Raw genomic sequence first — 20,778 nt, forward strand, 5'->3', positions numbered from 1 at the left:
GGTACGAATGAGACAGATGCCACGCACGCAGCAAAATCAACAGCAATCTTGGTCACCTGAGTCAATCTAGCCCAAATTTTGCTAGCCCCGCGGTTTATCAATATGAGCTCGAGTGACGCCATCTGCGCCTACCTCGGAAAAGAAGCGGAGTTGTGATGAATATCCGAGGGTATTTCCCCTCCGAGCTTCCTTTTCCGAGCTTCCTTTTCCGCCCTACCTTTTCCGGAGTGCCTCCGGGTTTCAACATGGACCACGACAACCATCTTGTTGATGCGGCTACATTTCCACATGGCCTGTGTATCTTCTCCTCGAGTGCCATCTTTATCACCAATTCTCAACAATCATGGCGCCTATCGCCCATATCGAGTATTTTCGGGTCCCCCCACGATGGTTGTTTGTCAAGATCACCGATGGCGATGGCAACACCGGCTGGGGTGAAGCCTCGCTTGAAGGTCACACGGAGGCAGTTGAAGGCTGCTTGGATGCCTTCGCGGCTCGCTTTTACGGCCTGGATGCCAAGTGAGCTAGACCGTTCCCAAACCTACATTCTAAATTCGCTCTAGCTAATTCGATTCCCCCATCTGGATAGTGCGATTGAGCATATCTGGCAGAATGGCTATCGCATGGGATTCTATCGCGGAGGACCGGTCCTGATGAGTGCCTTGGCCGGAATTGATATTGCCCTTTGGGATCTCAAAGGTGAGCGCGCGCTCTTAACCCCTTGCATTGCGCACATTCAAGCCTAATCGTCTCGTTCTCCCGTAGCGCGCCGACTGGGGTTGCCCATCTACGAACTCCTGGGCGGCAAAGTTCGGGACCAATTGCGAGTATACGCCTGGGTTGGAGGCGACCGACCGGGGGATGTTGAGGTGCAAGCGTAAGAGCCACAGGTTGTGTGTCTGGGCAGACATTCTGACTTGCAGGCCTTTATATAGACGCGCACGAATCACGCAGGGGTTCAAGGCGATCAAGATGAACGCTACCGAGGACCTGGGTTGGTTAGACTCCCCTCACACACTGGATGCATCGGTCGAGCGTCTCAAGACTGTCAAGGCACTTGGCCTAGACGCTGGCGTAGACTTCCACGGGCGCGTGCACAAGGCGATGGCCATCCAGTTGGCCCACAAGCTCGCCCCGCACGAGCCACTGTTCATCGAGGAGCCCCTCCTGTCCGAGCACCCGGAGTCAATCGCCGCCCTGTCCAAGCTGGTGCCCATCCCCATTGCGCTGGGGGAGCGCCTGCACAGTCGGTGGGACATCAAGCCGTTCCTGGAATCTGCATCGGTCAGTATTCTCCAGCCGGATATCTGCCATGTGGGTGGCATTTCGGAGCTGCGTCGGATGGCTACCATGGCGGAGGCCTACGATGTGGCCGTGGCTCCTCACTGTCCGCTGGGTCCCATTGCCCTCGCGGCCAATTTGCAGGTCGATGCCGTCTCGGCCAATTTCGCGATCCAGGAGATGAGCCTGGGGATCACTACAACCACGGCTCGGCGGATATTGGCACGTATGTCAAGAATCCTGAAGTCTGGACGGTGCACGACGGCCTGATTCGGTTGATGGATGGTCCCGGGCTGGGGATCGAGCTGGATGAAGAAAAGATCCGGGTTGCAGCGGTGGATGCAGCTGCCTGGCGAAGTCCGAGCTTTCAGGGTCCCGGGGGAGAATGGCGAGAATGGTAGGAGTAGGAAGGGATATGTGTATAGCCTGGAGATATCAAAACCCCTCCCCTTCTTAGGTACGACGAGAGTACAGTACAGTCCGTGGCTTTCCACTGGGAAGGAACAAGGCCTTAGTTGTATTTATGTATTTGATTCGACATGTAAGCGAACTCAAGCACAATGTCGCAAGAGAGGGTAGATGGTTTATATTACACCTACGATCCATAGGATACTTCGTAGAGTTGGAGTATAGAGACTTGGCAACTTACCCCGTGGGGTTGGGGGTTGACTAATCCACATCTCTTTCTCCGACCTCCGACCTTCCGTGTCTTCTCCCCTGCATCCATCGACTCTCCACTCTCCACTCTCCACTCTCCACTCTTCTATTCCATCTTCAATAACACCGCTCTCATCATTTACACACCCATGTCATGGACACGCTGTCGGAACCCCCTCGCAAAAGACGATGTGGCAAGGAGCGAGTCCGCGTAACTCGTGCCTGCGACGCCTGCAAACGGTAGGCAACCCGCGATCCATCCTCTCTTGTTGAGCACTATCCTGAGTCAGGATGATAGAAAGAAGCTACGCTGCTCAGGGACGCTGCCATGTTCCCTCTGTCAGCGTACCGGCAAACCATGCGACTACACAGCCGAGTACAACCGGGGAAAGCTCCCCCCCATTCCCCTTCGTGAACAGCCCAATACTCTTCCCAGGACAGAGACCACCACCACCACCAACTTCCCCCTCGAATCGCCAGCCTCGCCAGTCAGAGAGAATGGCTTTGTGAATGAGGCTCCCTCTCGCGGCTCTCCTGAAGCACATCAGACCGACATGGAAGGTCACTATGTTGGGCCTTCGTCAGGGGTCTCCTTTCTGATTCGAGCCCAGAAGAGACTGCAAGAGCAGATCTCCCTCCCGATCAATGCCCCCATTTTCAGTTTTGGTGACGCCCCTTTGTCAAAGCTAGACCTGGCTTTTCTCCTGCTTCCGCCTCGGTTCGAAGCCGATATCCTCATTGCTCGATACTTTGATTTCGCTTTTCCGACCCACCGCTTTCTCCATCAGGCTCAAGTGGAGGGCTGGGTCTCCGAGTTCTATGGCCCCCTGCAGGACTCGGCGGTGGCGGGGCCCGGCAAGCGCGCCATTCGTGCCTTGGTTTTGATGGTTCTGGCCCACGCGAAGCAGTGTTTACCAGAGTCCGACCAAGGGATCGGAGCGTCAGTCAACGGCACGGTCTACCTGACAGCAGCTGAGCATCATCTGGCCGCCGAGACCGGCCCGGTGCGCTTGACGAGCGTGCAGGCCCGCTTGGCTCAGTGCTTCTACCTCCTGTCGCAGTCTCGCATCAATCATTGTTGGAGTCTATTCGGGACGACCGCTCGTCTGGCCATTGCCATTGGCCTTCATCGAGTGCGCAGGAGAGACCGAGGATCGGGCTTCGATTACGTGGAGGGGGAATGCCGAAAGCGCGTCTTTTGGTGTGCGTATAGTCTCGATAATTATCTCAGTGCGGCCTTGGGCCGTCCACGCATCTTTCATGACGATGATATTGACCAGGAGCTTCCCGCGGTCGCAAACGACAGCCACATTCTAGCCGACCAAATCCTGCCGGCGACGACATCAGCTCAGAGCATTATGCTGGCCCCTGTCTATCATGCCAAGCTGTCCGTCATTATTGGGGGCATTCTACATGATGTCTACGGGCCCCGTCGGGCCAGCGGGCAGGTGGAAGCCGCAGCGGCCGTCAAGTACGGGGCCTGTCTGTCTCGCTGGCGTCAGGAGCTATCGGGATTCCTCGATGTAGCAAACGTGGATCTGCTCATGCTGACCTATCAACGACAGTATACCGTTCTCAATCTCGCTTTTTACCATGCCCAGGTTCTACTATACCGACCATTCATTCTGAAAGACTTTGGTCACTCCACCGTTCCCCGCCCTCAGAATGATAAATCATTTGAATTGGTCCGAAAGTACACTGGACTGTGCCTGGAGGCAGCCATGAAGATCGCGGCAATTGTCCGTGAGCTATGCGACCGGGGCAGGATGTATTCTACGTTTTGGGTGAGAGGGCCCAGCTTCAGGACTACGTCAAGCCCACTAATAAGCCCGTGCCTAGTTTACCCATTACTACACCTTTTCCGCGATTGTGGTTCTCTACGTCCAGGTGGTCCAGGGCTCTACACAAGTGGATCGACCGGACCGACTGGACGGTTACCTTCGAATTGCCGAGCAAGCCCAGCGGGATCTTGCCCTCTGCGGCTCGCGCTCCTCGTTTGCACAGCGCTACGTGCTAGTCCTCGAGGAACTTCGGAAAGAAGCTCGAACGGCGATCGGCCATACTCGATCGGGGGTACTAAGAAGCGGAACTGTCTTCCCATCTGCTCTGGGCCCATCTCCACCCCAGCACGGACATGGCAGCACCGGACCCGATGGAGCCACAAAAGCCAGTGCGAGTCAAGCTTTGTTCAGCCTTCAACCTGTGCAGACCGGAGCAAGGACTTCAGACAATCAGTGGATGGACGTGACCTCTGTGCACCTCCATTCGCAGCCCTCTCACGGAAACCCTACGAATGATGGACTCTCTGGGACGGGAATTATGAATGTTGCGGACTGGGAAGCCTTGGACTCCCTAGCAGTTGCTGGACTAGGGGAGCTGGACTATCTCTTTCCTTTGGATGGCCTCCAAGATGCCTAGGCTCTAGGCAAGCCGACTGCAGAGACCCATTCAATATTAAGCTTCAATTGACTGATCCCAGAGTACAGGACAATTCAGAAAGGGATTAAATGAATCTTGCGACTTGCTCAAGCTAACAAGAGACCTTTGAGTAAGACTACTAGTCCAGCAGCCCCGGGATCAGGAACTTCGCGCCAACCTTGCTCGTGGACATAGACAGCGCGCCCCAGCGAAGCTCGCATTCCTTGCGTTCGATCCCGCCCAGACTGGGCGGCTATCAGAGCCGCATCTGTGGATTCGCCCGCTTGCAGCGCTCTGATGAACGGCTCGAGCGCATCCATCAAAGTCCGGTCACCTACTCGGGCTGGAGTGGCGCGCTGCAGAGCATCGAGTCCCGCCACGCAAGCCTCGCTCCATTCAGCGGCTCTGATTAGTCTCTCTTCCTGCAATCCTACTCCACAGTTGCGCAAGGAGGCGCCGACTGCATTCAGGAAAATCGCGTAAAGTGCACCCGAAGTGCCATCCATGTTGTTTTCGACCACCTTGGCAATGGTCTCCACGGTCCCAACCGCATCGCCGTCGGGGCTCACGGACCCGCCCTTCTCCATATCCGCCAGAATTGCTCGGGCTGTCCGCGCCAGCGTCGAGCCACAGTCTCCGTCCCCGACCAAGGAGTCGAAGCGATCAATTTCTTCCTCCGCAGCCACAATTCTGTGACAGGCGCGACTAATGGCCGCCGAAAGCGATCTGTTGTCCACTATTGACTCAAGATTATTGTTAGACAGTATGTCAATGCCGCCTACACGGAGGTATCGCAACAATTTCACTGACCTTTGAGTCGCGATGAACCTGAGTCCATGCGTTCGGCCTGTTCTTCCACCACAGATAACCTTCTTGCTACGGGAGAGGTTTCCAAGTGTTGGTGGGCGGTCCAGCCAGGAGTTGATGCAGGGGCATCTAAGGCTTGTATCATCGCCTTGCTGGCTTTGAGCAATGTGATGCTAAATCCTTTTCCGTCCAGGCTGGTCATGTAAGCCCCAGCGTATACTCGTCTTGGATGCAAGCTGCGGTTACCTGCGCCACTGCTGTTAGCCAACTTTGATCACAGAAGGGAATCTCTACCTTACTCAGTCGTCCGACGACCACCTTCGTCATAGCTGAGAACTCGAGGTTCGAAATGCCACCAAGGTTGTTAACCATGAGCACCAAATCTTCCGCATCGTTGAACCGGACATAGGCTCGATCCTCGTCTTCCTGCTCCAGTAATTGGTCCAGCATCTGATCCACAAGAACGTTGATATCAGGTTGGGGCTTAAGCACGTAGCATCCTGTCTCATTATGGATTCCCATGCCGACCTCGACCTGGTCTGTCCGGACCGTCAGGTCTGTGGTAGGCTTTCCTACCAGATGCACATGATCCAAGGCAGCCCCCACCGTGGCCAAATTCGCCACAACTTCCTTGCCTAAGTGATACAACTTCTTCAGAGTGGCGTCATCCTGCTGCGCGACCGCCCCGAGGATCTTCTCCACGAGGACAGTGCCAGCCAGCCCTCTCCGGCCTACCTTGCCACTTTTGCGTCGGCCAACCGACACGTCGTCCCCCACGACTAAGACTGCCATCTCATGGCCCGCGAGACGAGCCTTCTCCGCAGCGAGATGGAAGTGGAGGACATCCCCAGTGTAGTTCATGATGATCAGCAGTGTTCCAGTCGATCCCCCAGCTGAAGCAATCGTATTCTGGATTTGATGCACACTTGGCGACGCAAAGACGGACCCGGAGACAGCAGCGCTGAGCAGACCATCGCCTACCAGGCCGGCAAACGAAGGCTCGTGTCCCGCACCACCGCCAGATATCAAAGTCACTTTGGCGTTGCCGTCATGGCGGGAATTAATGATTGCTGCAGTGCATTAGCATTGGTTCGTACTGCACCCGTTTTCAATTGGGTCATCCACATTTATTCTCTGGGTCGTAGATCAGCGATGGGTGGGCCAGTGCCAGGCCCTGAAGCGCATCCTACACGAGAGTGGTCCCGTCGTTGATGAAGTGTCTGGCTGCCATTGCGCTGAGCGTGAAGCGAATGCGTAAGTAAATGCGTGTGATGCTAGGACTACCGCAGCTTCTCAGCTTCTTTGTCGCAACTTTTATCCATTTACATGTTTGCTATACCCTTTCCTGCAACGTGAAGGATTCCGGACCGCTTCGAAACTCAGCCCATGACAAGGATGCAAGTCCGGTACCCTCGGTTGAGTTGATGCACAGGTGATGATTTTCCGCCCCGATGATTGCGGGACACAGAATACATGCGAGAGGAATAGAATCCGAAGTTTTCCCCAGACGCGTTTCTACCTCGATGTTAAAGTTTTCCGGGCTGGGGGGCGATTGCTTTGCTCGGCTAAGGCGATGCTTATCCGAGTGGGGGGGGTCTTTTCCGACCCCACACCCTAACCGGGGAATTCACTTGCGTGAGGCACTCCCCCGCAACAACAAGTACGAGTAGTAGATAAACAGTTCACCATATGCCGAAGCCGCAATTCAGCCAAAAAGGCTTATCTTCCATCTTTTCCATTCACGGTAATCATGCATCTCACATCAGACATGGACAGCGTGACAGAGGCCCGACAGCTGGGTGAACTCCCACCCACCCCGCCTCACGAAAAGGAGATCTCTCCCCAGACGATCAACGACGTCTTGTTGCAACTCATCCAGGATGCGCCAGACCTACCACTGGTTGGGTACCCGGAAAGCTCTCATGGGGTTAGCGACTACGTATACTACTCTGCTCGCCAGCTGGATCGCTTCTCCAACGGCGCAATCGAGCAGTTGAAGAAGGCTGGGCTTGAACAGGTAATACCGATGCCCACATCAATATGACCATCTTCCATTCTCATATCGCTGTGCAGTTTTCCCACCCGACGGGGAACCGGGTTGTCGCAATTCTCGGCGCCTCCAACCTCGACTACATCGTGTCTCTTTTCGCATTGACCCGATTGGGATACGCCGTCTTGCTGCTCTCGACCCGGCTCGGCACGGAAGCCTACATAAATCTCCTTGCAGCTACCAAATGCACCCTACTCCTCTACTCCTCGTCGACCGCAAAGGCTGTGAACAAGCTCGAGTCCACCGCTTCCCTTGCTACCTACAAGATTCCGGAGCATGCCGCGTACTCAACAAGCACCTTCAGCTCGTCCCTCCAACTGGCCGACAACAGTTATTTGAGTCGGAAGTGGGCGTTCATCATCCACTCATCCGGGTCCACTGGCCTTCCCAAGCCAATCTTCCAGACTCATGGGGCGTGCATCGCCAACTACAGCACCAGCAAGGGCTACCGGGCCTTGCTTACTCTGCCGCTGTACCACAACCACGGCCTTTCGACCTTCTTCCGGTCGCTGTTTAAGCGCAAGCCTGTTGCGATCTACAACGCCAACCTCCCCTTGACGGGTGACCATGTGCTCGAAACGATGCGGGTGACAACCCCGGAAAGCTTCCACGGCGTTCCGTATGTGCTTAAGCTGTTGAGTGAAGTCGAGGGCGGTGTCGCAGCACTATCCCGGTGCCAGCAGGTTCTCTTCGGGGGGAGTAGCTGCCCTGATGATCTGGGCGATCTTCTCGTCGAGCGAGGCGTGCGGCTGATCAGTCACTACGGCGCGTACGTTGACCCCCTTCAAAGATGCCTTTATGCCTAGAATGCTAACCCGGACGGCAGAACTGAACTCGGTCAACTCATGACCTCTGACCGACCCCCAGAAGACAAGGCATGGAACTACGTCCGACCCATACTCAAGGTGGCTCCTTTTGTCAAGATGGACCCGTTGGAGGATGGCTCGTACGAGTGTGTCGTGCTCGATGGACTACCGGCCAAAGTCAGCTCGAACTCGGATGACCCACCAAACTCCTTCCACACGCGCGATACGTTCCTGAAACACCCGTCCATCACGAATGCGTGGAAATACTTGGGCCGACTGGACGATCGCATCACGCTTGTCAACGGCGAGAAGGTGCTCCCCGTGCCCATCGAGCACCGGATCCGTCAAAATCGCTGTGTGCAGGACAATCTCGTGTACGGCGTCGGACGTCCGCTCCCGGGCCTGCTTGTCGTGCCCAGCGTCGAGTGCCAAGGGATGGCAAAGGCAGAGATCCTCGACCAGATCTGGCCGGACATCGCCGCGGCCAACGCGAATGCCGAGGCTTTCAGTCAGATCTCCCGCGATATGGTGATCATCTTGGACCCCGGCTGTTCGTATCCCGCCACCGACAAGGGGACCATGATCCGCAACCGGTGCTACATCGAATTCAATGATCTAGTTGAGGAGAAGTACCACAAGCTCCAGGAAGGCGGCTCAACTGCCGCAGCGAACCGTCGCGTCTTTGAAAACGTGCAGGAGCTGGAGCAGTTTCTATTGTCTCTGTTCCGAGACGAGTTGGGATTCACGGACATCAATCTGGACACGGACTTTTATGAAGCAGGGGTAGACAGTCTTCAGGCCATCAAGGCACGTGGTGTCATTCAAAATCAGATGGACATCGGGTCCACTCAGCTGGGTCATAACGTGATCTACGACTGCGCCAACATTCACAAACTAGCTGCCCAACTCGACGCAGTCCGGACAGGCCAAGCGAGCAGCGCTGAAGACGAGCTGAGTGTCATGGCCCGACTGATCACCAACTACTCGACTTTCGTGAGCAGACCCGCTGTCGAAGAGACCGTTGTAAGTTTCAGTCTCTCCCTAGAACACTTTGAGATCGCCGTCAGGTACTAACCAACGCAGCTTCTCACTGGCACCACCGGCTCACTGGGCGTATACATCCTCTCGCGCCTCATGCAAAACCCCTCCGTCAAGCAGATCTACTGCCTCGTTCGAGCGAGCACTCCCTCCGATGCGCTCGACCGCGTGCTCACAAGCCTGTCCACTCGATCGCTGCCAATGATCAACGTATCCAAGATCATCGCCCTGCCATCACAGTTCGGCCGCGAGGATCTCGGCCTGCCAGTCGCGGTAGTGGACGACCTGCGCCAATCGCTCACCAAAGTCATCCACGCCGCGTGGGCCGTCAACTTCACCCTGGGCGTGCAGAGCTTCGAGCAACAACACATCCGCGGCGTCCACAACCTGATCAACCTGTGCCTCTCCAGCACACGCACCTCCCCGGCCGAGTTCTACTTCTGCTCCTCCATCTCCGCCGCCGCCGGGACGCCTCTGCCGGCAACCATCGCCGAAGGCCCGATCCCGGAGCTGGCACACGCCCAGAACATGGGGTACGCGCGCTCTAAGCTCGTGGCAGAGCGCATCATCCAAGCGGCGGCCGAAACGACGGGGATGGTCGCCAAGGTCCTCCGCGTGGGCCAGATCGTCGGCGACACGGTGAAGGGCAAGTGGAACCGCACCGAAGCCATCCCGCTAATGCTGCAGACCGCACACACCCTCAAAGCTCTGCCAGCGCTGGACGAGACCCCTTCCTGGCTGCCTGTCGACGTGGTGGCCGATGCAGTGCTCGAACTCAGCGGTATTGCCACCGCCGATTCCTCCACCTTGGCAGCAGTCTCCCGCCACGATCCAAGGGTCATCTACCACGTGCAGAACTCGAGAACCTTCCGCTGGACGGAGGATCTGCTCCCCGCGCTACAACAAACGGGACTGGAGTTTGAGATCCTGCCCAAGCGGGAATGGGTGCAGCGTCTGCGCGAATCCGATCCAGATCCGGCCAAGAATCCCACCATTAAACTTTTGGACTTCTTCACGGAGAAGTACGACAATGAGAATCCGGGTCGGGCCGGGCTAGTTTTTCAGATGGAGAAGACGGAGGCGGCGAGTCCGTCGTTGAGGGGAGGTGTTGAGTTGATTGAGAACGGGCTGATTCGGAAGTTTGTGGATTCCTGGCGGGGGGAGTGGTGAATGTCTTGGTTGGGAAGTTGTTCTGCGAGGGTCGGCTGGGTTAGATTGTCACTGTTAATTGCAGGAGTCATGAGTTAGCTGTAGTTTGGTTCAATACCATTGTGTTCTCCATACCTCAGCCATCTCCATGCCCAAGGTAGTGAAGCATTGAGACATCAGGTCTTAAGGCATTCAGGCATCCAGCCAAGGGGCGAAAGTCCCGGATGACAAATGCCGCATCTCCTCCACTTTTCTCAGGCACCAACACTCACCCACCCATCCATCCACGGCTCGAGGCGGCAAAAGTGAACTGTACGGTCTGTACCTGATCCGAAAAATTTGTGGTGGCGATATGCAGCCTATTCAGTTTGATCCACCGGTCGGACTGAGTACCCGAAGCAACCGGGTATGGGTTGGTCACCAACGCCCAGTCTGAACGGCCCCAATCCGGTTCATCCCCCTGCTGATAACCAATGTGAGGTATCACTTTGGGGTGTTGTTTCAAGATGCTGACCACCCTTCCTTACCCCTGTTACTAGGTAACTGGCGAGACTACAAATAACTTATTCTCCGAGGTTGGGCCATGCAATCGAGTGATAAGCGGGATTCGGAAGCGGAGGGAAGTTGCCTGCGCGATAGTTAGTTAGTTCACTGAGTAGTGAGTAGAAGTTAGGGCACCATTCTATGCTCTCCCGCGCGGCCGACGCAGCGCCAAGCAGCATCGACAGCAATCAGTGGCAGCCTATTGTTCGGTTTTTCGCTTTTCCCCACTTGCACCTTGGGCTCACTGGGCCTTCAGCCATTAGACTACGCGGCAACTGACAAGCTTCCGTCTGCTGAAAATCTGGGAAAATCCTTGGGATATCCAGTGTTTTCTCTGTCGATGGTGAACGAGGTTGAACAACCCTGACTCTCGATGGACTCTGGGGAACCACCCCGATCGAAATAAATTAAACCTCCTCCGATCTGATCTCATCCTCCCCTCCCCCTCCACTCTTCCTCTCGTTGATAAATTCCTGCAAATGCACGGATGACAGTGACTCTGTCGGTGTGTCAGGGGGAAGAATGATTCACCAACCAGTGCCACGTTCGACAGACTTCTGTTGGGCCCACTTGGTGCCTGGCAGGCCACGCCATCCACTTGAGCCAATCTGGTTAAGCAATCAGGCCAGACCAGACGAGACCAGTCAATAGGAGAATCAAGTCCATGAATGGGGCCTGCAGTCCCAAACATGTTCGTCTGCGCCCCTCCTCCTGGGTGGATGCAATCACGCTGGGAGGGAGGGGGGCGCTACATTGGGCCCGCGCGCCTTACAGGCTTCCCACTGCCCAGTCTTCACGGCCTGTCATACTTCTTTTATAAGGCCTACTGGCTCTGCTGCGCCTTCCTTTTACTTCTTTCCTTCCTTCTCTTTCTCTCCTTTCGTCGAGTCTTCTGCTCCCCCTACACTCTGTTCGTTCCTCATTTCCCCTCTCTCCTTCGGGATTGTCACTCTTTTTTCTCTGGCTGCTATCAGTCAGAAGTCATTCCTTGAAATCTCCAGACGCAGCTAACCAGCCATAAATCGATTGTACCGTTCGATCGTCCTTCCTTTATTTTCTCAACTCACGTCAGTTCAAAAATCGTCTGAGTCGATATTGACGTCCTGTCTCTACTTCATCCAACCATGTTGTTCTCCAACTACATCCGCGCCGCCGCCCTCTTCGCAGCCATGGCCTCGGCCATCCCCATCGCCATGCCCCCGACGACCACCGAGGTGCAGGTCGAGACGGAGACGCAGGTGGTGACCGAAGTCCTTGTGGCTGGTTCCCACGGACACGACTCGCACACCACCACGACCACCGTCAAGCCTACCACTACGGCGCATCACACCTCGACCTTCTCCTCCACCCGCGCCTCGGCCACGCCCTCCGCCTCGGCCTCCGCTGTCGCCTCCTCGTCTTCTAGCAGCAGCGCGACCGGCGGCCGTGTCGAGATTGTCAACAACCTGAACCACACCATCTACGCCTGGTCCGTCTCCAACACGCAGGGCGAGATGCAAACCCTCGTCCCCGCCGGTGGCACCTTCACCGAGAGCTGGCGCACCAACCCGGACGGCGGCGGTATCTCCATCAAGCTGTCCTCGACCACGCAAGTTAGCAAGGTGCTGCAGTTCGAGTACACCGCCGAGAGCGAGACCGTCTGGTGGGACCTGTCCTGTATCAACATGGAGAAGAACTCGTGGTTCACCGAATACGGCTTCTCCGCCGTCCCCAGCGTTGAGTCGTGCCCGTCGGCCAAGTGCGCCGCCGGCGATAGCGACTGCTCCGAGGCGTACCAGAACCCCGACGATGTCGATACCCTCAGCTGTTCGTCGGACAGTGTGATCAAGCTGGTTCTGGGCTGACCGCTGCCCGAGGACGAACAGTTCCATTGAGACTCGCCTGTCTCGTTCCTTCTCTTTCTTCACGCAATGACATATGCCACTCGACGTTTTATTCTTGTCTTCTCTTTTCTGTTGACTCTTGCGGGAACGGTCCTTCGAACCTGCGAGTGTCTTCCTTTCAGTGCTTTAGTTTTATACCTTTCAATCAATTCGTATATATACGTGTGTTCTTATCTACCTTTATCGTTGCCTCCTTGGGCTTCCATTCAATGATGACGTGACGCTGGACGCATGATCATCGCATTTGTACTTTATCTCACTATAGTCGCCAATTTGCGTCGGTTGCACGGCCTCCGTGGGTCATTTGTCAAGTCGAATTAATTTAGATGTACTTGTTAGTTGCCTAAAACTCATGCTTCGGTAGGGAACTGCAGGTGCTGAGCTTCGGCGGCAGGAGTGGATTGATGACGATAGACACGGACGGCAACCGGTGCAGTAGATCCTAGGTTCGAATCGAACCCCCTTCTCTGAACAAGCCGATTCAGTTTGGCTGAAGTCGATATGTTTTCTAGGCTTTCTGCTTGTGACCTCAACCTGTTTGAGGCGTCCTCTCTCTTCACCCACGAACTGCCCCAGCACGCTATCAAAGTCCAGTCCTACTTGGTCCATGGTCACAAACCATGATCTGAGGTTTCCAAATTGGGAGGGAATTCTTGAATCACCCAGGAGGCGCCATCTTCGTGCAAGCAAGGATTGTCGCAATGAAGCTCGCAATGGAGGCAGTTCTCGCTAGCTGTAAGCTCTTTGACAGCGGGGAATTTCCCACGAGGTGCACAAGGATGGACGTCCTCCAACGGCTCCTCGGACAGATCCCAGTCCGTCCACTTCGAAAACCCGTCTCAACCACCAGGCTTTCCAGCGTGTCCCGGTGCTGGAAGAGACCATCCCAGAGTCCCTCGACGAGATCGGCGTGTGGCATACGAATCTGACCAAAGTAAACATTCAGCAGCTTCAGCAGCTTCAGCTTTCTCGGCTGCTGCAGGATGGTTGCAATGTCCGATCATGTCACTGTGATTTCTGGCCGCATGCCTATCGTGATGTTCAGCTCCTGTATGGGAGACTGACCCTTCCCGTTCCACAAAAGGCGATCGGCCATAGAAACTCCAATGCCATGAATAGTCAGGTCCTCGAGCGCTGGAAGACGGAAGACGTGTCCGACGTCCTTCACCTAGAAGAGCTCGGCCGAAGGAAATTCACCTAGATGACTGACAAGTCGAAGCTTGCGGAGATGCTGGAAGGCTTTACAAGGACTTTGATTCCGCGGGCTCACTGCCACGTACAGCAGATCGCAAAGGTAAGGAAAATTCTCTTCTATTTCCAACGAGGCTGGTTGAATATTCCGCGTTCGGGTAGGGATGAGCGGTATCAGCAGTCGTGCATCGTAATACTAAGTCGCCCGGTTCCTGCGAAACTGCCAGCAATCGAGGCCAGCCTCCACAGCTAGGCGGGTGAAGTGGTTGGGGTGGAGTTCGACCTCGGAGCGGTGTATCAGATGGTGCCGACCAAATTCAGTGACAATTCCCTCACCTGATCCCCTCGGTCCCTGTCAGCGACACCATACAGAAATTGAGCCAGATTCGCCGGATGATCCGTGTGACTCCTGAAAGTACTATTGACAACGAGCCGCTACCTGCCAGGCATAACTGACTCGGCAGCAGTTGCTCAACTTCGCACCCGTACACGCAGCGAATTGCAGGATGCGATGGAAGATTTCAGGAGGGAGGGAGGCCGGATCACGCGTTTTGAGTGCTTGACAGGGCGCGCGGGAGGTGATGTTATCGTACTGGGGGAGTCGGATACATTCGACTCTGATTCGATGTTGGCGGGCATGGCGCACTCTCGAGAGGGAAACTGACGGTAAGACAGACACAAATCACACGATACCGGTAAGAGTGATAGGTGGTTGTGGTCAGGTGATACGCTGTTTGCTTCTCGAGTTGATCAGCAGTACTTACTCTATGGACCACACGGCAAAGGCAGCTTGCGGTGCAGCCTGGCCACGATCTCCGCATAGTCAGGCTCCTGTTCAGCAGTGAGTAGTCCATGACGAATCAGAAAGTCCAACATCACGGCACCACTGCTAGGTTTAAACCGTCCCTCCAGCAGCGCCTGTTTCACCGACTCCACCCCCATGCAATTGAACTGCCAAATATCCTGATCCACCGGTCGCAAAACCTCCTCCGCCCCAATCTCCATATCATACACGAAGAGCACCCCGGGATTCATCAGTCCTACCGGTCCCGAGGCCCGTGCATCACTAACATTCAGCCAGGTCACGGTCCCCGCCGCGCAAGCATTGGACCGCACCCGGTCTGCCGTCATGCCCGCTTCTTCCTCGGCCTCACGGACCAGACACTGCCACGGCGTCTCTCCGATAGCCATCCCGCCCGCGACCGCGTTATCCAGGAGCCCCGGGTATGTTTTCTTGTTGGGGTTGCGTTGCGGAATCCAGAACTGGTACCCTGCGACCGTGCGCGTGTAGGCCGTCATGTGCACCCCCTGCCCAATGATCCCCCACAGGGAGAACTCGCTGCGATCAATGGCGACCGGGAACCGAGCCCCCACGATGGGAAACATCTCCCCGCGGGTCCGACCGAGCTCGGGGAAGACCCCGAGTTCGCGGGCGCGGTTCATCTGGTGCGCCAGGATCTGGGTGCACTGGGCTTGCCAGTCCGGCCCCGTAGGACGGCGCAGGCGGACTTGCTTCGCAGGATCGGTCACGAGGTCGAAGTCGGGCGTCCAGGGCATGGCGTGGACGATGTCGTCGGTCAGGAGTCCGTGGGGTCGATCATCGTCGGGGAGGTAGAACTTCCATAGTGTGCTTGTGCGGTCATCGTAGACGGGATCTTCCGGGTAGGGAAAGCTAGTATGGATGTGAGTAGGGCGTAGTAGATGTAAGGATACGACGAAGTGCTCACTTGTCGCAGTCTTGGACGACTTGAAGGAAGTTGTCCATCGGCCTGGACATTGTGTTGTGCTGTATTGCGTGTTGTAAGAAGAGGGAGGAGACGCGAACTTGGAAGGAGGGGGAAACAACTCGGCCCGATAAGATAAGCGGGAAAATCCCTTTTCCACACTCCGGCCATCAACTGGGCCAGCAGCTGTTGAGGATTGTTACTATATGATGTTGGACAGGATTAGCTTTTGTGATTCTGTGTAAGATTGAATATCTATAGAGTTCTGAGGTGCGACTCAGCCCAAGAAATGGGGGATTAGCTTATATGATAAGTCAGATTCTATGGACGGTCTGCGTGTATATATTTCCGATTGTATCGTGTTTCGACAGACGATCCGCGTCACATAAATCCGATAGACCAAGTCAAACCACCTTTCATGAGAGCAGGAGCTAGCGAGGCCTTCGTGAGAGAGAGGAAGCAGATTACCAAAGACTCCGAGTCTCCATAATGCAGGTCAAGATCCAAATAACATGGATGTTGTTGTCCATCAGAGGAGATTCATCGAGCAAAAGACGCTAGCCTCAAGTTGCTTAGCGCTTGATTACTCACCATTGACTCATCCCATTAAGCAAGCCGAACTGTAGCTCTGTCTAGGCTGAATCCGGTTAGAGCCCCATGCAGGCACTCCTTTGTATGCAATAAAGGGATTCAGTTGAGTACTGCTGTAACTACTCAACACTACTCAACACCAGGCGTGCTTCATTTGAAGCGATATTGATCCGCTTTCGAAAGCAGTCATCTCTATGATCATCTTCACATCAATACTTTGAGCTCAAGATACTTTCGACAACAACCGCGGAACTCAACCGAGAAGTGGGTCTCCCACAGTCCCTTTCTGATTATCATGTTACCAGGCCAATTTTACCCCAATTACCTCATCAAAGACAGTATGGCCGAGTGGTCTAAGGCGATAGACTAGAAATCTATTCTCTTCGGAGGCGTCGGTTCAAATCCGACTGCTGTCGTCTTTTTGCTCAGGGGCCCTCTGCCCCTGGCTCTTTTTCAAGATCGAATCAGTGGCGGCAATGATCACGAATACCAAGGTGCCGAAATCTACCTTGTGTGGCATGCGGACATGCACAAGATTGTTGGCACGTCAGCTACTCCTGCTGCCTGGATTACGTGTTCTCTGCTAACACATAACCAGCTCGCTCCGGATGAAGAAGTCCGGCATAAGGACATGGGTATAGGGCTCGTGACAGAGGAGATGTGAGCATCTGTTGTCACCAGCTGAAACCTGAATCGGGGTGCCAATATAGGTGTATTCAACTTAGCACCATTTCATACAATCAATATCTTGCAACACTGCTATCAAATCGGATATATCTATCGATCCCTCTACTCCCGCTTGGACATCTCGAGCAGTGCTGTGGAACTTATGACTTCGTTGTGTGAAAAGCAGATTCCCATGAATTTGACCATCTCCGCAGCTATTGATATCATGAGCAAAGGTCTTATACTCTGGACTGGACTGGATCTTACCGGACATTCTCCGGGTTGAGGTGTCGTTTTCATCCACGCCATTCATGCGAGTATAATCCAGGACAAGCTCGACACGGGACCGCCGGGCTTCCTCGTACAATGCCAGACGGGCAGGGATGTCATCCGTGCGAGTACCAGCCGGTAGTAAGACCGCGAGGGAAACGGCATCCTCGATGGCCATAGCGCCACCCTGGCCCATATCTGCTTGGCTTTTAGCCTACTGTGATCGTCCGGGGAGAGTCTCTGTCACGCACAAGGTTGGAAGGGATGGGCCGCATCTCCGAGCAATGCTGACCGACCTCTCACCCATGTCGGAAGGGTTTTCATGTCGAAGAGCTCCCAGACCTTGAGGTTGTTGTCGGCCCTGTCCACGAGTTCCTTGACTGCGGGCCCGAAATTGGAGAACCCGGACGCGAGTGCATCTTTGCTTCCGACCGCTTGCCAGCCTGTTTACCAGGTTAGGATGTTGGATTTGATTCGAGGTTGGTGCTTACCTTCGCCAAGCCCGCCCGCCTCGGCCGTTGGGAGGAACGCGCAGAGATTGAACACGTTGTTATTGGAACAGGGATATGCCACCAAGCGTCGATCGTCCCTTGCCCATTCAATGAAGACACCAGGTTCCTGGACAATGTCTTTGGTCGCGGCCAACTGGCGCAAATCATCGGTGGACAGAAGCCAGCGGAAGCAGGACTTGCCCGCCGGGAAGGGAGCAGGTGGTTGTTGTCCTATCTCGTGGCGGACGATGGACTATCGCGCGGGTTAAGGTCTCTTCATCTCATGTTTCCACTTCACCCGGGATACGTACGTGAAGACCATCAGCCCCAAGCAGCAGATCGCCCTCGAGCTTTCCTCCATTGTCTAGGGTGACCGAAGGGCGCTCACTCTCTACATCAATCCCGCCAATCTTACAGCCCATGTGCAGAGTGGCTGTCTCTAAGGCTCGCTGCTTGAGATAATTGTGTAAGTCGACTCGGTGCACAAGGTACCATTCCTGACGAGTTAGCACCTTATCCTCGAGTGACAACACTGGTCAACTCACTGCTTGCCACATGTGTCGAATGCCTTCGAACTCCTTTTTATACTTCAGATTGCCCAGGTGGTCATACCGATGAATCTAGTCGACGAGTGAGCATCTATCCCATTCTGCCACGCCAGAAGGCTAAACAGCGGAAGGCCAAGTGCATACCTGTTCCAAGAGCGTGCCTCCAAAATTCCTGGGGTTGATGTCCAGCCAATTAAGCAAGGCAGTGCAGTTGGGTGGCACATGGATCGCAGCGCCAGCCTCGCGCGAGAACTTGGACTTTTCCACAATCTGGGACGCTCAGCACATACACCTCATGGGGTCCCGGCTATGTCATCAAGATATACACACCACCACATGATGCCCTTGTTTGCCCAGCGCAATGGCGGCAGTCAGGCCCGCAATCCCAGCTCCGACGATCAACACCTGCAACGGTCGGGGTTCTTGGCTCGTGATGGTCATTGTGATTTGCTATGCTTCCTCATTCATCTGCTGTCGACTTCCAAGGACATTTTAACCATGCATCGGTGAAGCGACCATTCCTCTTTCGGTGACTGGGTCTCGGGGAATTCCCTCGGAGATAATGACGGGATCCGACGGATCAGGGTGGGCTCATCCAAGTAGTCTACTGAGTAGCAGTCTATTTGCAAAGGTCGATAGAATATGTCGATCACTGCTCGGTGTTGCATTTACGTCTGTAAGTTCAATGGGATTGTGATCTGGGCTTAGGGTGGAGGATGCGACGGGGGCTGGACGGGGCGATTCGACTTGCCAGATGCTCTCCGTCAGGACCCCTTTTTACCTATCGACTACACTGGTGAGAAAGGCCTACAAAATTCCTCCCTATGTCATCCCACTCTAATCCTGTATAGTGCATACTAGCAGTCTATTGTTATATGTGTATATGGCTAGGCTTGTGCTGGTTGCTCCCCTTCCAGCCCGGGCCGCCCGGTAGGTAAGACGAAAAGGGGGAATCTGTATCTGTCTTAACGGACTGATTGGACAACTACTACGAGTCACTGTGCAGAAGTATAGGTAAAGGCTCACGCTTGCAGTATTCCGCGCTATCTGACAGTCTAGCCTCTCCAATACTTGGCCCACTGACTCTGTCCCTTGACCACATTCACAAACTCCCGCGCAATGATGCGATCCGTCTGCTCGGACGGATGGAGGTCGTTCCACCACATATAGCTGTCCCGGACCGCACTCGAGCTGCAGGCGGAGCCACACCGATAGATCGAACTGGTGACGTTGAGCGGCGCCGTGCCGTTCAGGTACTGGGACGGGTTCTCCCAGATATCCGTCGTCTGCGTGATATGTTAGCCTGCATCCATCACTTCCCAACTGAGCCATCCTACCAGAGCATGCGTATCATAGAGTGCAAAGCTACTCTGCGGATACCTCTTGGCGATCTGCACCTCGTACGGCGTTTGATAATTGAACACCGCGTTCACCAGCGTCGAGTACTGGCGCATCTTCTCGCTCGACTGCGTGATGTTCGGGTCATACGTGGACTTGTCTGTCCAGTACTCCCCCGTGGGGAGGCCCCCATTCTGCGGAGTGGCGTATTCCGGGGCCAACTCAAGAGCAACGAGATTCATTAGCACGAAGTTGCGGGCGCCGGCAGCGTGCAGCCGGTCGAGTTGGGTGTACACGCAGTCGGTGAAGTAGGTCAGGGCCATGCCGGCGGGCTGCACCTCGGTGAGGAAACTGCCGGGCCCCAGGTCGTTGGTGCCGATCCAGATCGCGTAGACCGTCTCGGCGGGTCGGTTGATGAGAGCGGCCTGGCCGGTAGTCTGGTTGACATACTCATTGTCGGCGAGGAACTTGGGCAGCTGGTCCTGTTTTACCCCGTTGCGCGAGGAATCGGCCTCCACGGAGTCGCAGACGGCACCCGCGACGGCGTAGTCGTAGAGGTTGATCCCTGTGTACTGCTGGACGTAACTTGGCCATGCGCGCCCTCCGTCCCATTCGTCTGTTGACTGTTGTGGTTCTGATTGTGAGTGGCTGTCTTTGGGCTGCAGCAATGATAGAGAAGCATTCATACCTGCGCTGCCACTGGCGGGGCATACGAATAGACGCCGTCATCGGTGTAGCTGTCACCGAAGATCACCAGCGAAGAGAACTTCTTCAGCATTGCCTGCGATCGCCGCGACGGTGAGCAGACCGCAGGGCTGGCGGTCAGGGCCAGAACAAGCACCCCAAGCGCCGACTTCATCGCGTTGGATAGGTGTCAGCGTTTTGAATGTGGATTTTCGGGGGAACTATGTCTGATAGCAGGGTGTGCCCCCCCCCCGGTAGTATTTTAACTGACCAAGAGCCCGCAGCGGCAGCTTCCCCGGTCATTGATGCGGGGAGATTCATAACTCTTGGTTTCTATGGTTGGTGGAGATTCTTGTGAGGCGGTCTAACGATCATGCAGGGGATTTATTGAGCAGGTTCAAATAGGCTGATTGAGAGGGAGAGAGGGCGACTGGCATGATGTCAGTGCAGAACTTCTCGCGTACAGGCCGTGCCCTAACGAAAGTCCTCAAATTGCGGGGTAGTTGGATTTAGCCGGAGCACGGAATACAGGACTCAGTACACAGTCCGGTCCAGCATCTTGCAGCATGTCTCCAGCAGTTCGCAATTGGTGGGAATTTCCCCTTGCATATGCTTGTCTCGCCGCGAAGAGACTGCAACATTG

The 20,778-nt window shown here is 55.2% G+C and overlaps 7 protein-coding genes and 1 non-coding gene across 8 annotated transcripts; 4 read left to right on the forward strand and 4 right to left on the reverse strand.

Moving 5' to 3' along the window:
- Positions 1-343: 343 nt before the first annotated feature.
- BO82DRAFT_387403 (uncharacterized protein) lies at positions 344-4,718 on the forward strand (the record flags this gene model as incomplete). The annotated part of the gene is made up of 7 exons (XM_025638311.1): positions 344-519; positions 590-699; positions 766-877; positions 936-1,425; positions 1,467-1,678; positions 2,225-3,722; positions 3,778-4,718. 7 exons carry the CDS (start codon positions 344-346, stop codon positions 4,354-4,356), a joined length of 3,177 nt encoding a protein of 1,058 aa, XP_025486497.1. The 3' UTR covers positions 4,357-4,718.
- On the reverse strand, positions 4,464-6,290 carry BO82DRAFT_378913 (dihydroxyacetone kinase; the record flags this gene model as incomplete). Its single annotated transcript, XM_025637660.1, has 6 exons — positions 4,464-4,742; positions 4,791-5,092; positions 5,167-5,409; positions 5,463-5,697; positions 5,770-6,233; positions 6,266-6,290. 6 exons carry the CDS (start codon positions 6,288-6,290, stop codon positions 4,464-4,466), a joined length of 1,548 nt encoding a protein of 515 aa, XP_025486498.1.
- A 641-nt stretch (positions 6,291-6,931) lies between these two features.
- BO82DRAFT_436739 (NRPS-like enzyme) lies at positions 6,932-10,349 on the forward strand (the record flags this gene model as incomplete). The annotated part of the gene is made up of 4 exons (XM_025641138.1): positions 6,932-7,180; positions 7,237-7,982; positions 8,040-9,042; positions 9,103-10,349. The coding sequence occupies 4 exons, from the start codon at positions 6,932-6,934 to the stop codon at positions 10,225-10,227; spliced, it is 3,123 nt and encodes a 1,040-aa protein (XP_025486499.1). The 3' UTR covers positions 10,228-10,349.
- A 1,746-nt stretch (positions 10,350-12,095) lies between these two features.
- On the forward strand, positions 12,096-12,593 carry BO82DRAFT_264846 (uncharacterized protein; the record flags this gene model as incomplete). The annotated part of the gene is made up of 1 exon (XM_025630946.1): positions 12,096-12,593. A coding segment is annotated over one exon (498 nt), but the record flags the coding sequence as incomplete, so codon positions are not given.
- A 1,995-nt stretch (positions 12,594-14,588) lies between these two features.
- Positions 14,589-15,610, reverse strand: BO82DRAFT_322131 (putative thiamine pyrophosphokinase; the record flags this gene model as incomplete). Its single annotated transcript, XM_025632756.1, has 2 exons — positions 15,551-15,610; positions 14,589-15,495 (listed from the first exon to the last, which is right to left on the reverse strand). The coding sequence occupies exons 1-2, from the start codon at positions 15,598-15,600 to the stop codon at positions 14,589-14,591; spliced, it is 957 nt and encodes a 318-aa protein (XP_025486501.1). The 5' UTR covers positions 15,601-15,610.
- An 862-nt stretch (positions 15,611-16,472) lies between these two features.
- BO82DRAFT_t313 lies at positions 16,473-16,554 on the forward strand. The gene has a single exon. It is a non-coding gene; the product is annotated as a tRNA-Ser (tRNA).
- A 373-nt stretch (positions 16,555-16,927) lies between these two features.
- On the reverse strand, positions 16,928-18,554 carry BO82DRAFT_296510 (FAD-dependent oxidoreductase; the record flags this gene model as incomplete). Its single annotated transcript, XM_025631905.1, has 8 exons — positions 16,928-17,019; positions 17,072-17,272; positions 17,326-17,517; positions 17,566-17,818; positions 17,877-18,062; positions 18,111-18,185; positions 18,258-18,383; positions 18,444-18,554. 8 exons carry the CDS (start codon positions 18,552-18,554, stop codon positions 16,928-16,930), a joined length of 1,236 nt encoding a protein of 411 aa, XP_025486502.1.
- Positions 18,555-19,168: 614 nt separating this feature from the next.
- BO82DRAFT_296554 (SGNH/GDSL hydrolase family protein) lies at positions 19,169-20,310 on the reverse strand (the record flags this gene model as incomplete). The annotated part of the gene is made up of 3 exons (XM_025631906.1): positions 19,169-19,399; positions 19,451-20,074; positions 20,140-20,310. The coding sequence occupies 3 exons, from the start codon at positions 20,308-20,310 to the stop codon at positions 19,169-19,171; spliced, it is 1,026 nt and encodes a 341-aa protein (XP_025486503.1).
- Between the last annotated feature and the right edge of the window lie 468 nt (positions 20,311-20,778).

This window comes from Aspergillus uvarum, assembly GCF_003184745.1.
Source record: "Aspergillus uvarum CBS 121591 unplaced genomic scaffold BO82scaffold_88, whole genome shotgun sequence".
NCBI lineage: Eukaryota > Fungi > Ascomycota > Eurotiomycetes > Eurotiales > Aspergillaceae > Aspergillus > Aspergillus uvarum.